At 43.8% G+C, this 14,825-nt stretch overlaps 1 protein-coding gene across 1 annotated transcript; it reads left to right on the top strand.

The window, feature by feature from the left end:
• Window positions 1-3,217: 3,217 nt before the first annotated feature.
• GDF5 (growth differentiation factor 5) lies at window positions 3,218-14,180 on the top strand. The gene is made up of 2 exons (XM_072631346.1): window positions 3,218-4,340; window positions 5,813-14,180. The coding sequence occupies exons 1-2, from the start codon at window positions 3,722-3,724 to the stop codon at window positions 6,679-6,681; spliced, it is 1,488 nt and encodes a 495-aa protein (XP_072487447.1). The 5' UTR covers window positions 3,218-3,721; the 3' UTR covers window positions 6,682-14,180.
• The last annotated feature ends 645 nt before the right edge of the window (window positions 14,181-14,825 follow it).

Raw genomic sequence — 14,825 nt, 5'->3', positions numbered from 1 at the left:
TTTTGCCTCTGACATTAACTAGCTATGAGACCATGGACAAGACACTACCTCTCTGAGCCTCAGTTTTCTTGTCTTTAAATCGGAATGTTGTTGAGGCTCAAATAAGGTAATTTATGAAGGTGCTTTACAAACTTTAAAACACTATTTAAATGTCAATAATAATTACTAATAAATACTTGTTGATGGATTGATTGTCTGAATCTCTTAAAGGTCATGTTTTCTATTCCAGGACTGTCTAGCTTGTGTTGACCTAAGATAATTGACATGGGTAGAAGCACCTTAATGGAGTTAGAGTATAAATCAGGGGCTCTTGCTAGTTGACTACCCAGTTAGGCTTTTAATAACTTTTCAGTGATAGATTCACCTTATACCCTGACGAGTAGGAAAAGAACCAGGCTGGGGAGTCAGGTGACAGATTCTAATCTGTTTCTTTCCCCAACCTGCAGGATGAAGTTATAGCCTCTGTTTCTTCCTATGTAATATGGGCATGATAATCCCTGCCCTTCCTAATTCACGGGGATAATGAGATTCAAATGTAACAATCAATAGGTAATATTCTACAAAATGAAAAGTTTTCTACAAACATAAGGGTTTGCAAAAGAACAACATATTCACTGATGGTAGTTATCGAAGTGGAAGACAGCCTTAAATAGCAATAAAACTGAGGTTTAATACACTGGGAATGGCGGTACTGCTTTGTTAAAGCACCACCTTCTTTTCTTTTAACAAACAAATAATAAAAGCGAACACTTGCAAGTACAAACATTTGCAATCAGATTTTTGTGTTGTTTTGAGTAACTTTTTGAAAGATTTTATATTTTGTTTTGTTTGTGTGCTTTAAGACAAAATTTATTAATAGAAAAACCAAATGTAAGAACTTGCTATTATTTTCACGCCTTGAATTTCAGACAGAATGACTGCTTCCCAAGGCTCCCTTGCTCTGCCTAGAGTTAGACATTAATATTGTTGACATATAAGGGAGACATAGGGGGAGATGGGGGTGGAGTGGGGTGGGGGAACCAGGGCTCTGGGTCCCAGTAATTAAAGATGTCGGCACTGCCAGAGGCAGCATCTGGTTGCAATTACCAAAGGGGACAGAAGTGATTAGTCACCTTTTTAGTAAGAGCCAAATGTGTCCCTTGGGCATTTCCCTTGAGAGTGCCTCCCACCCTGTCCCCAAGCCTTTCCCTCTCTCCCCCTCCCCATGCCTGAAAGCCCCGTCCCCACTGATAATGTCCTATGTTTTGAGGGTGTTTAATATCTCCAGTATCCCAGTGTGTTGGAGGGAGTGAGAGGATAGTCTCCAAGGAGTCTCAGAGCAGAATACAGTCAACTATGAATTCTTCTACTGCTTTTTAAACTTGATTTTTCTACTATGGATTTCCTGCAGCTTTTGTCCTGAAGTCTCCCTTACCCTACAGTCTTGTTTCAAGGTTTTACAACTCATTTGTTCACCATTGGCCCCATTTGGCACCAAGGGCTAAGGCAAAAGTAACATCATAAGCATTAAACCCAGGTCTTCTGATGTTTGATTCCACAACTAGACCAGTGAGCACAAGATAGGTTTTGTTTTTCCTTAAGATTTAATTGAAGCTTGGGTCATTGCAATGGCAAAGGCAGTGGAAGACTCATTTCTCCAAGGATAACTTGAAGTTGGGACAGCATGAGTAAAATTGTTCTTTTCTTTCCTAGACTTACCATAGCTTCTCCTCTGTCCAAAAGGCAAGAAACTTGAGCTAAAACTGACTCTGGATAGTTTTCTAAGATCAATGAATTGCTAAACTAGCAATCTCTTGTTTGGAACTGTTGGCTGAGTTTGGGGCACCTGGTAAAGATAGAGCTCTTTGATGTCTACTGTCCCATTAATCCTGGAACAATGAAGACAATATGCTTTATAGTTGTAGGCTCCCAGATCTCAGCAGCTTGAAGGATTTGGATAAGAGCTATTGTAATGTGACAAATCCTGTACACCCACACCTGCAGCTAGGTGGTGTCAGTGGTTAGAGTGATGGGTCTGAAGTCAGGAAGACCAAGTTCAAATTCAGCGTCAGACACTGACTGCTTGGGTGACCCTGGACCAGTCACTTAACCGCTACCTGTATCATTTTCCCCATCTGTAAGATGGAGATAATAATAGCACCTACCCCTTAAGATTGTGAAGATAAGGTGAGCGGATGTTTCTAAAGGGTGCTTTGCAAACCTTAGAGAGCCATATAAATGCATTTTATCATCATTATTATTATTATTGCACCTGGACTAAAATATCTTCTTCATTAAGATTCCCACCCCTGCCAGACTGCAATGTCCTACCTAGTATCGACCTCAGCTTCCACAAAAGTGCCTGGCTTTCGATTTGACATTTTAAGAAACACCTGAATTTCCCCCATGTATGTCTCAAGAATGAGGGGCACCTTGAATTATGTGGTGAGTTTCCCTTGTCCTGCAGGGGTCACTGCTGCTCCAGGACTGGGTAAATCCCGTCCCTAATGAAGGGCTATCCAGTCTGCTAACTGGTAGGAACTTGGGAGCAGCCTATGCAAACCATCTCCACCAACGTCCCCTGCGGGAGTGGGGTCCGAAAGGGGTGGCATACACAGGGTGACATTCTGGGGCCCAGGCATCCTCTGAGCGTTTTCTTGTGGGATAGAAGAAGGCATATCGGTCTCCAGGTCATCTCAAGTTTATTAAAATAAAAGGAGCTGTTGGTAAATACTACTGACTGTTACGTGCCCCCTCCGTTAGGCCCCAGACTCAGAGGCTGAGTAGTAACTACTTTAAAAACACTCCAAGGACTTGACTTTGAAAACCTAGACCCGCCTCCCCCAATCCACCCCCCCCCAACCCCCCTGCCCCGCACTAGCCTGCCGCCCCCTCCCCCTTGGTGGTGTGCTTTAAGAACCGTGAATTGCTTTCTCCTCTGGATGGGGCTGGCTCTGCACACCCCAGGTGGAGGCCCCGTGCTCCTCCCAAGGCTCCAGGGCAGTCCCTGGGCATGAGGGTCCCACTGAACCGCCCACCCCCACCCCCATCCCCGGTGTGAGTCACCGTCCGTGAAAAGGCAGAGACGACTTTTTTTTTTCTTTCACATAAATATATCGTACTTAAATTAGTTTAGACAGCATGACATCAGAGAGTAATTAAATTGGTTTTTGTTGGAATTCCGTTTCCAATTCCTGAGTTCAGGTTTGTAAAAGATTTTTTTTTCACTGAGCACCTGCAAGCGGGTGTGTGTGTGTGTGTGTGTGTGTGTGTGTGTGTGTGTGTGTGTGTGTGTGTGTGTGTGTGAAATATTTTCACTGGAAAGGATTCAAAACTTAAAAAAAAAAAAAAACTGGAGCCCAGAGGCAGCATTACGCCATTCTTCCTTCTTGGAAAAAACCCTCAGACTTAAAACAAGCCTCCTTCAAACTCTCCGTCAGTCCTGCAGGAGAAAAGGGGCGGTCGGCTTTCTGCTTTCAAGAACGAGTTATTTTCAGCTGCTGACTGAAGACGGGCGCACGTCTGGATACAAGAGCGTTTCCACTATGGGACTGGATACAGACGCGCAAGAGGCAGATTTAAAGAGTCTCAGACTGAGGAGAAAGCCCTTGCCGCTGCCCTTGCTGCCGCTGCCGCTGCCGCCCTTGCCTTCCAGGTTTCGTTCCTTTCATGGTTTCTCCTGCCAAACCAGAGATACCTTCGCCGCTGTTCTCTTTGGTGCCAATCAGCGGCAGGTTAGAGGATGAGACTCCCAAGACTCCTCGCTTTCTTGCTCTGGCACCTGACTTGGTTGGACCTAGATCTTATCAGCACTGTTCTGAGTGCCCCAGACCTGGCACAGAGAAGCTCAGGGTCCAGACCGGGATTGGCCAAGGCAGAAGCCAAGGAGCGTTCCCCCCCGGCCAGAGGCAGCTTCAGGCCGGGGGGACATGGCATCAGTGGGGCAGCCACTAATGCCAGGGCAAAGGGCAGCGCCAGCCAAGCTGGAGGCCTACTACCCAAGAAGGATCAGCCCAAAAAGATGCCCTCGAGATCCGGAGGTCCTGAGCCCAAGCCAGAATTCCCCCATGCAAGGCAGTTGGGAGCCCGGACTGTGACCCCCAAAGGGCAGCTCCCTGGTGCCAAGGTTCCTCCAAAGGGCGGCCCCAGTTCCAGTACTTTCCTACTGAAAAAGGCCAAGGAGCCAGGGCCCCCAAGCGAGCCCAAGGAACCATTCCGACCACCCCCAGTCACGCCCCATGAGTACATGCTCTCCCTGTACAGGACGCTATCGGATGCTGATAGGAAGGGAGTCAATGGCAGCGTGAAGCTGGAGGCTGGGCTGGCCAACACCATCACCAGCTTCATAGACAAAGGGCAAGGTGAGAGGCAATGCTAACCCCAGGTCAAGGAGGGATGTCCAGGGGAGTGTGTTTATCTCCCAGCTACCAGTTACACATGCCAGAGGTTACCTCTTGTATTATTGTGCATCTGGTTGTGTGGGCTACATGCACTAGGACATCGAATTGTAGGACATCAGAGCAGGAAGGGACCTTAAGGTTCATCCAGTGCAGGTCCATGAGTTTGCAGAGGAGAAAACTGAGGTTCAGACAGGGCAAGAGACTTTCTGAAGGTCATAGTGCATTGGTTGCATGAGCTGGGATGAAAACCTTGGTATCCTGTTTCTCAGTTCCTTGTTCTTTATTTGCATGGACTCTCCTCCCTTAGTTCTAGATGAAGCTAGATCAGAGGTGAGCGTTGGGAATGTTGAGGGGAACAAGGGATTCATTGCAGAGGAGATGGAATTTCAGCTGGGGGATGGTGTGGGAGAAGAGCACTGTCAATGAGTCCTCCTGTCCTAAACAAAGCTAAATGGTTTGGTACTTTCATACATAACCCAGGAGAACTTAGGTTCTCCTTATTTTTTGTAACTGTGGTGCTCAAATTCTTCTGTTTCAATCTGACCGCTTAACTCTCTTGTGATCTTATATAAGGGACTTACTTTTTTGAGTCTTAATTTGTCCCTATATAAAAAAATAAGGAGGTTGTACTAGAAGATTTCTAAGGTCCCTTCCACCTATGAGTTTCTAAAATTCTATGATTCTTAGAACTTCTACTTGAGTGCCTTCTGGGAGGGAGTTTAAGGAAGGGGGAGAACATATTCATTAAACATTTGATGTTGGGGGAGGGGGTGAGACTGAGCCAGGCTCAGTGGCAGCAAGCCTGGTTGGGGTGGGGGAGGTAGGCTGGCTCTGTGCCCAGTTAGGGAAAGCTGTAATTCCTTCAGGACTCATAAAGTAAGTCCCCATGTCCCCTAGCACTGAAGTTGCTCAGGGAGGGGAGATGAGGAGTTTAAAAGTCCAATTAGTCACCTTCTAGGCCAACATGTGAATACTCCCTGGTGGCAAATTGGTGTTTAGGTAGGATAACATATTCTGACATATACTGAAGCTGTGTCATATAAGAACATCCTTTGAATGATCATCTATAGAGATATATTCACCTACCCAATGAGTAAAACACATACAGTTCACACACACAGAACATGGGCTTCAACATAGTTATACATTCTCTCTGTCTCTTTCTCCCATGATACACACGTACCCTGAGTATAGAGGACATCAGAGGACATCACACACTTGCTTGCATGTTTATGCCCACAATGGATTTGGTAATGTACTTGTTGTTTAGTAAGTTCTCTTCATTTGTACACTCTCAGAATAGAATGTGGGGTCCCAGCTTCTATCCTAGTGGAGAAAATGTTAAGTAGTTTTCTTAGATTCAGTAGCTTCTTCCTGTACATTACAGAGACTCTGCAGGAGCATCAAGAATGATCCTATTTCTTTCTCTCTAGATGACAGAGGTCCTGCAGTCAGGAAGCAAAAATATGTATTTGACATCAGTGCTCTGGAAAAAGATGGGTTGTTGGGAGCTGAGTTACGGATCCTGCGGAAAAAGCCCTCAGATGGGTCAAAGCCATCTGTCCCTGGGCGGCCAGCCCAGTTGAAGTTGTCTAGCTGTCCCAGTGGCCGGCAACCAGGCATCTTGCTTGATGTACGTTCTGTACCAGGTCTGGATAGCCCCCGTTGGGAAGTGTTTGACATCTGGAAGCTCTTCCGAAATTTTAAGAACTCAGCTCAGCTGTGTTTGGAGCTGGAGGCCTGGGATCGAGGTCGTGTCATGGACCTACGTGGTGTGGGTTTTGACCGAATTGCTCGTCAGGTCCATGAGAAGGCCTTATTTCTGGTGTTTGGCCGCACTAAGAAACGTGATCTGTTTTTTAATGAAATTAAGGCTCGTTCTGGCCAAGATGATAAGACTGTGTATGAGTACCTATTCAGTCAGCGTCGGAAACGGCGGGCCCCACTCACAACACGTCAGGGCAAGCGACCCAGCAAGAATCCCAAGGCCCGTTGCAGTCGCAAGGCACTGCATGTTAACTTCAAGGACATGGGCTGGGATGACTGGATCATTGCACCCTTGGAATATGAGGCCTTCCACTGTGAAGGACTCTGTGAGTTTCCCCTTCGATCTCACCTGGAGCCCACCAACCATGCTGTCATCCAGACTCTCATGAACTCCATGGATCCAGAATCTACCCCTCCTACCTGCTGTGTACCTACCAGGCTGAGTCCCATCAGCATCCTCTTCATTGATTCTGCCAACAATGTGGTCTACAAGCAGTATGAGGACATGGTTGTGGAGTCCTGTGGCTGCAGGTAGCAGCATCACCCCTCCAGCCACCCATCCTTCTCCATGGTCATGGCCAGTGTCACATGGACTTCTCTTTTCCATTAGTATACTGATTCCCAGGAACTTTGATGGGGTTGGGGAGCCACAGCTAAGAGCAATTTGTTAAGCCTTGTTTTGCCCCTGAAGGAAAGGTAGTACTTCCAGGGCCTCTTCCAATTTCCCTTTCCATGACTCTGGCTAGAGAGCCCTTCACCAAAGAGTTTCTCTCCCAGAAGGCACATTCCTATCTGAGGAATCTCTACCCAAATCTGAGTACCTCCTAGGCATCAGAAGGTCCCTCTCATGAGGCGCTAGCATTAGTGCTGCTCAGATTTCCAGAGACAGGCTATGCCTAGAAAGAACAGACTTGAGGGTGATAGAGTTAATTTTCTTCAGGAAGTCCCCTCTCAGTTCCAGACTCAGTCTCAGACATTCTACCAATATCCTCTCCTTGGTCTCAGGAACTCCTAGGGAAGTATGGTTGCTTCCTAGGGTCTGCCTAGAAAGATAGTATTGGATCTAACTTCACATACACAGGAGTGTACAGTGACCTTTTCTATTTCCAGCTTGGCAGAAAGAGGAGTTAAATGGGCAAGGGTGGGGGAGCAGGGATGAGGGTTTTGGGGGAAGCAGGGATGGGGGAAAGGGTATTAGGTTGTTATATTGTTAGATTAAACTGTACATTGACCAAGATAAAGAGCAAAAACACAACTTACAGCTGTGACTGATTCACTCCATCCTCCTAAAGGTGATATTTCCTACATTCAGAATCAGGGTTGGGAAGGGGGGTCCTTTGCTTTTGTCCCAGGTGAAGGGGGGTGGCAAGGATATTTGCCTCTCCAGCTCCTCCCCCAACCTGAGCTGTAAACTGCCCAGAGAAAAGGCTGGGCCTGGCAGCTCCCCTCTGACCCCATTCCTTCTGCTCCCAAAGTTGTTTTGGCTGGAAGTTTCTGCCTGCTTCTGGGTGAAAAGAGCCATCTCTCCATTGAGTTTTCTTACTAACATTGTCTGATCAAGTTCTCTAAAAAAAAGTTTGTTCAGTCTATTTCTTTTAGAAAATATAGGAGGAAAACAATGACAACTTCATTTACTGACCTGGGGTTCTCATCCTCGGTACTAAATATGACTCCTGTATATCATCTTAAGTGATTTCCTCCACACTAAGGGTTAATAACCCTTTTGTCTTTGAGCTATAAGGGGATTCTGGGATATAGGACTCCCTCAGATGTGGAACCTCAGAAATAGAACCCTTTTAGGCATGAGGACTCAAGAGATATGGGACATCCTCAGTTTGGGGGATCTAGGACATTAGACTCCTTGAAATGTGGGAAAATCAGGGATGTGGTATCCCCTCAGGTATGGAGACTTGGGAACCAGAGGGTAAGGGAACAAGCTCAAGTAAGGAGGCTTAGAAGGTAGAGCCTCCCCAAACTTAGGAATTTGGGTCCCTTTTATATTGAAGGCACTTGGGATACTTCCCTTTGAAGTATAGGTACTCCAGGGTCTGGAAGCTCCCTCAGGTTTGAAAAGTGGGATAGTCAACTTCCTGAAATGTGTGAAATTTAGAGAGGTGGTGCTCCCTTAGGTATGGAGAATTGGAAGATGAAGGGAAATCTTAGGTTGAGGACTTGGAATGTGGGGCTTCTTTAGTTGTTGGGATTTAATGAAATGGTGAGCATCAGAAATGGGACTGAGGTCTTGACTACATAGTTCCTGTCATGCAGCCCAGACTCTTATCCCTAGCTCATGGATGTGCTCAAGATTCTCCAGAACTGGGCCTTTGATCTCTGTCCAACAAGAAGCTGCCAGGCCAAAGAAGCAGTCAGGTACACTGGTAATATACCTATGGAACTGGGAGTGGTAGCATATACCTGTAATCCTTGCTATTGGTGAGGTCTGCCTCAGGTTGGTGAATTGCTTGAGCTTAGGAGTTCTGAAGTACAATGTGCGAAACCAATTCAGTTTCCACACTAAGTCCAGTGCTAATATGGTGAGTCCTTGAGAACTGGGGCTACCAGGCTGCCAAAGGAGAGGCAAACCAGCTTAGATCCAAAATGGAGCAGGTCAAAATTCCCGTGCTGATCGGTGATGGGATTGGGCCTGTGAGTGACTACTGTACCTCTATTCTAGGCAAGATAGGGAAACCCAGCCTCCCAAACCAAACAAAAACAAAAAACCTACAAAGAAGCTCTTCTCTTGAGCAATCAACCCTTGGCTAGGGAGGACCAGTTTCCATGTTGGAAGGTTGGACTGATTTTTATTGTGGTCAGCTCTTGGCTATTGGAGGAAGGGTCTTATAGAGAGACTGAACTGCTGGTCCAGCAGGGGCACAATGGGGATTAGGGACATCAGGGGCACAGAGAGAAGTGAAGGGCTGGGGAAGAGCAACTGAAGATTGATTATTTGAATGTCTATAGGAAATCTTAAAGTCAAGTAAAAGGGAAAGTATGAGAGCCTGGGCTGATGGGCAATGAGGGAGTCCAAGGGGTAGGAGGGTGAAAAATAAAAGATGTGAATGATTTCCAGAGAGATCCATATCTTGGGTTATAACTCCTCCAGGATTCCTTGGAAGTTTTGAGAAGAAATTGAGGTAGCATTATGATGCTTTCTATTGAAAAAAGCATGAGCCTGGAGTCAGGAAACCAGAGTTCTAAGTTCTGACTCTGGAACTGACTAGCTGTATGATCTTGAGCAAATCACTTGCTCTTTTTCAGGCTCAGGCTTCCTGTCTGTAAAATGAAGCTTTGGGATTAGATGGCACCCAAGAGTCTTTCCAGCTCTGACATTCTTTGTTTCTAGTATTCTAAGAGTAATAACTTCAGGATGGGCTGTATATGGGTATTGAGAAGCTGCCTACCTTCTGGAAGTATCAGAGGAGGACACAGTGAGGGGAGATGGTCACACAACTTTCTATATATTTGAGCTAGGAAGTCTGAGAATGAGAGGTCAGTTGGATCTTATAAGATGAAGGACAGAAGCCTTTCCCCTTTCTATTGCTTCAGAGTCCCTAATCTCCTTAGTCTCTACCTAGAGTATCCTTAGGTACCTTCAGAATATGTCATACAACCTCACTTTCTTAGAGGGTACCCCAGATGACATCATTCTCCACTAGTTTATCTTTATTCCAATCTTTTATTTCTTAGTTATACCCTGGAACTTCTGCCCTCCTCCCACAGGGACATAATCTAGGTATCTGAGGTCTAGCTCAGAAATTAGCTAACATTGGCTAGGGCAAGAATTAAAATGCCAGCCTACCAGAGTCCTTGGTTGGAACCCTGGGTTAACTTCCATTTTGGGTCTCAGTTTCCACATCTCTAAAATAGAGATAATAATATTTGTAATGACTTCACAGGGTTATTGAGTCCTTGCTGAGACCAGGGCATGTGACATATAACTGAAGTTCCCCTCTCTGACTATAACTTCTGTTGTAACTCTTCCACAACTACAATTCTCCTAAACCTGCTCTCCACCTTCACTATGGCCTCTAGTCACTTCATCCCCTTTTGTTCGGTCCATCACCCCTGCTTCAATTTTGTTTCCCTCCCTGTAGTCATACATTCCAATAGTGCATTTTTTTCCCACTGTTGAGTGCATTATTCTTTTGTCCTTCCCAGCTGCCCAGTGCGGGATAATTCTATCAGCCTGTCTTCTCCAATTCTGATACTGAAGTGCTGCTGGAGCAATTCATGAAACTATGTGTTCACTATAAATTTGTGCTATCCAGCCCTCAACAGGACCCCTACTGCTACAAGGCAATTCTTGTATTTATCCTTGTTGGCTCCCAAAGATATCTGTCTGCCTTGGAAATGTATGAATAAAAATCCACTAAAAAGTGGGTACAGGATGCCTGATCTCAAATTATGAGCAGCAGTTCATTGTATGTATATGTATATATGTATACATATACGTGCATATTTGTAGATGTATGCACATACATAACCCATGTAATATGTCTGTATACTGTCCATAGTTGCAGGTATGGACATTACGCAGGGCTTTCAATCATCCTGGGCTGTTTGCTGCCACAAAACTCACATTTTTAATACCAATCTACTCCTCGTAATGGTTGTGAATCACAAAACATAAGATATCAGAAGAATTCAATGACAAGTTACCCAAAGAGTAATGGAAAGATATATTGTAGGTGTAAATAGGATGCAATATATTATCAATAATGACTCATACTCAAGAAATGGAACGAAATATATACCATCATGGACATTTGTGAATAGAAGAGGAGGTGTGTTAGCCATGTAGCAGGAGTGTGGAATGACAGGTGGGTAACTGAAGGACTACACTGGGACATAAAAAAGTGTTAATAGAGCCAAAGTAAGACCTCTGGTAGGTTGGATAGAACCTTTATAGAGAAGTTACAGAAAGGCCTTCATCAGAATCATCCAGGATGAGAATTCATGAAAGAGCTGCAATCTTAATTAGTGGATGGAATGTACCTACATGGATACATCCAATCTTGAATCTTGTCAACCTGTTAAAGTACTGACTTCCTATCACACCCTTGCTATGATTATTCTGAACTTTGCCTTTCTGTTCAAAGCTTCAACTGCACTCTACTAACTTCTTTCTTAGTGGATGCCTTAAATTCCTAATTTATTGCAGCTGAGGCCATCTAATTCATAAACTCCTTTATTTCCCTGCGGACACATATCACAAAGCCCTTCAGTTTTTGTCTTGTTTCTCTTCTTTCATAGGCAGCATTATATGATGGAGAGATTATCAAATTTGAAGTTCAGAGAAGATGGGTATAAATCCCAGTTCTTTTATTTACTACCTGTGTGACACTGGGCATGTCGTTTAAACTAGTAAGCTAGGTGGCACAGTGGGTATAGTACAGTGCCTGTAGGTGGAAAACCTGAGCTCACATCTGTCCTCGGATATTTACTACCTGTGTGACCTCTGTTTCAGCTACCTCGTTTGTAAAATGAGGATAATAATAGAACCTAACTCCCAGTATGTTGTGATAATAAAAACGAGCCATTTATGAAGTGCTTTGTAAACCTTACAATGCTATATACATGTTAGTTATAATCATTGTCCTCTTTGGACCTCAGTTTTCTTGTTTGAAAAATGAAAGTTAGTCCATAGCTTATGAGGTGCCTTCCAACTCCCAATCTACACTGCTTTGTATTTCTTATCTCAAGGAGTGTAGTGAGTCTCCTGTGCCAAGTCTAATCCTTCCATCTGTGCTCTTTATCCCATCCTTGTCCATCACCTTCAGGAGTTTCTCTGATCCCTCAATTCCTCTCTCATTCAACTTTCTTCTCTTCTTTATCACAAATTTGTTCCTATTTTCCTTGCAAATACTCTTAGAACACCCCTCCCAAAAAAACCCTTCTCCTTCACCTATATAGTCTTTTCATCTTTTTTTCATCTTTCTTCTTCCTTTCACTTTTAAACTAACAAAAAAATCAAACACTCAAGGTTCTATAGCCTAGCTTTAGGTTTTTTACATCACCACAAGTGCATGCCAATACACCTTTGCATTACCACTGCCTCTTCCTCTCTCTATGCCTACACTTACTGGAGAGAGGTCAAGAAAGATTGGAACTGACAAGAGGCTATGGCATTTGTCCAATAAGAAGTTGCTGATCTCCAGTATTGGACACTGTTGATCACCCTTTCCTTCTTCATATTCTTTCCTCCTCTGGTTTTTGCCATTATTCTCTTTCTTGGGTCTCTGCCTTCATCTTTGACTGTTCCTTTATAGTTTCTTCATTAATTCCTCTTCCTCTCTTGCCCTTCTAGGTTTGGTTATCTCACAAGACTCTGCCCTTAGCTTTTTCATCTCCATACACCCATTCCCATGAGGATTATATCCATTCCTATGGCTTCTACATTCAGCTCTCTATATCCAACTCTCAAATCTACATCCCCAGCTCAGACCTCTCCTCTGAGCTTCAGTCACATTAACTGGAATATTGCTGGCACAGTAATCTTTGTTTCTTTCTTCTTCCTCAAACTCCATCTTCCCCAATTCAATCAATTGTGAAGTCTGTTGATTTTACCTCCATGACATCTCTCATATCTTTCCCACTCCTACTGCCACCACCTTTGTTCAGACCATCACTTCCCAGGCACCATTGTAAAAGACTCCTAATTGGCCTCTCTGCCCCAGTTTTTTCCCTCAATTAATCCTTAACCTATTTGTCAACATTTCTTAATGCACTGTTCTGATCATATCACTCCTCTACTCACTAGTACAATTCACTAGTTGATTGAATCAGTCAATCAACAAGCTTTTGCTAAGTACTGTTGCCTGATACTGTGATAGGCCCTGGGGACATAAAGACAAAAATGAAAGACTCTGTCCCCAAAGAGCTGACATTCTATCTTGGGATGCATAAGCATATGCAGACTAAATTCAAGGGAACTTTTTTGGGAAGGAGACACTTGCAGCCAGGAGGTTTAGCTTCATGTAGGTGACAGTGGTTGAGCTGAGTATTGAAGGAATCAAGGCATTCTTAGAGACACAAGTAAGAAGGGAGTGTGCTCCAGGTCTGGGAAATAGCTTGTGGAAAGACACAGAGTCAAGAAATGGAATGTCATGGATAAGCAAAAGCAAGATCAGTCTAACTAGACTGTGGAGTACATAAAGGGGAGTGACATATCATAAAGGTAAAAAGGTAGGTAGAGCCCAGGTTAGGAAGGGTTTTAAATGCCAAACAGAAGAGTAGGTATTTGAGCCTAGAAGTAATAGAGAGCCCTTGAATTTGAGAATGGAGAGGTTTGAGGTACGAAGACCAGTTTGGAGGTTATTGCAATAAGCCAGGGGAGAGGTTATAAAGACCTGACCTAGGATGGTAACTATGTGAGGGGAAATAAGGGGATCACATGTGAAAGATGTTGTAGCGGTAGGAATGACAAGACTTGGCAGATAATTGAACCTCTCATGGTGGCTCAATATTACATTAGCTTTTTTGGCTATCTTATTAATACTTAGTCTCCTAAAACCATCAGATCTGTTATGGGCAAATAATTGATTATTATCTCCCCAATCTTATACTTGTGAAGTCAATTTTTAAGATCCAAGTGCTCATTTGTATTTATCTTTATTAAATTTTATATTTTATTCAATTCAGCCCAATGTTTTAGTCTGTCATGATCAAGTAGACAGCTTGGTGGCATAGTGGATGAAGTACTCAGCCTAGAGTCAGGAGAACCTGAATTCAAATTTGGCCTCAGACACTCATTAGCTATATGACCCTAAGCAATTCACTTGACCTTTGTCTCAGCATCCCTATCTGTAAAAATGGGGATAATAATAGCACCTATCATTAGGTGCACAACAGAGTTGTGAGGATCAAATAGGATAATATTTGTAAAGCACTTAGCACAGTGCCTGGCATACCAGCTGACTGGCCATGGACAAGTCTCTGAATCTCAGTTTCCTCATCTGAAAATGAGCACAACCGGATCTGGAATACCTATTTAATAGGTCTGTGTGAAGATCAAATAAAATACTCTGTGTACAATGCTTTGCAATGCTCAAAGCATTTATATGATTAAATACTTAATAGAGCTGTGGTATTATGTCTATTTCCTCTCCAGGTAAAGAGCATACATACATACGTGTCTTTTTAATCTGTGTAATTCCTGTCCATTTTCTCCATAGATCCTTTACAAAAGAGCTAACTAATATGTAAGAGACCTTCCTCTAGGAACTTTTTACATTTTGTAGGTACCACAGTAGAACTAAGGTTGCCTTTGTCTTGTTACATGAGTGTTCTACCTCCTTTTCTGACCACAAATTTCTTAAATATTTCTTATGGCATTTCTTGAGCATGTGCAATCATTGGAAAGATGCTGAAGTCTACTGATGCCTACTATGTGTTTCTTCATTGCCCTTGGATCACTCACAATTCTGATTCTTTTGAGACTGTGGTTGGGCCTGACTCATGGCAGTCCTCTGAGAGCTTAGACTCAATACTGGAACCATACAAGACACAAGTCATTCAACAGTTAACAGAGAGAGATTTACTTAACCATAACAGGTGAGAGATACTAAACAAGGATATGCATTGAAGATGAGTTGATTCAGGTAAGTATAAGTTCCATCGCCTGTGTATGCCATTGTGATCTACCAGCCAAGCACAAGAACGCATCCCTGGAGTTCCTTT

This window comes from Notamacropus eugenii, chromosome 1 (assembly GCF_028372415.1).
Source record: "Notamacropus eugenii isolate mMacEug1 chromosome 1, mMacEug1.pri_v2, whole genome shotgun sequence".
NCBI lineage: Eukaryota > Metazoa > Chordata > Mammalia > Diprotodontia > Macropodidae > Notamacropus > Notamacropus eugenii.
The sequence above is the reverse complement of the archived record's forward strand: the minus strand, read 5'-3'. Positions and strand labels throughout refer to the sequence as shown.

Bases quoted from the DNA above. Each gene is read 5' to 3' on its own strand.
- GDF5 (XM_072631346.1), top strand. From the start codon at position 3,722: ATGAGACTCCCAAGACTCCTCGCTTTCTTGCTCTGGCACCTGACTTGG. The intron at 4,341-5,812 runs GTGAGAGGCAAT...CTTTCTCTCTAG, and splicing joins CTTCATAGACAAAGGGCAAG to ATGACAGAGGTCCTGCAGTC.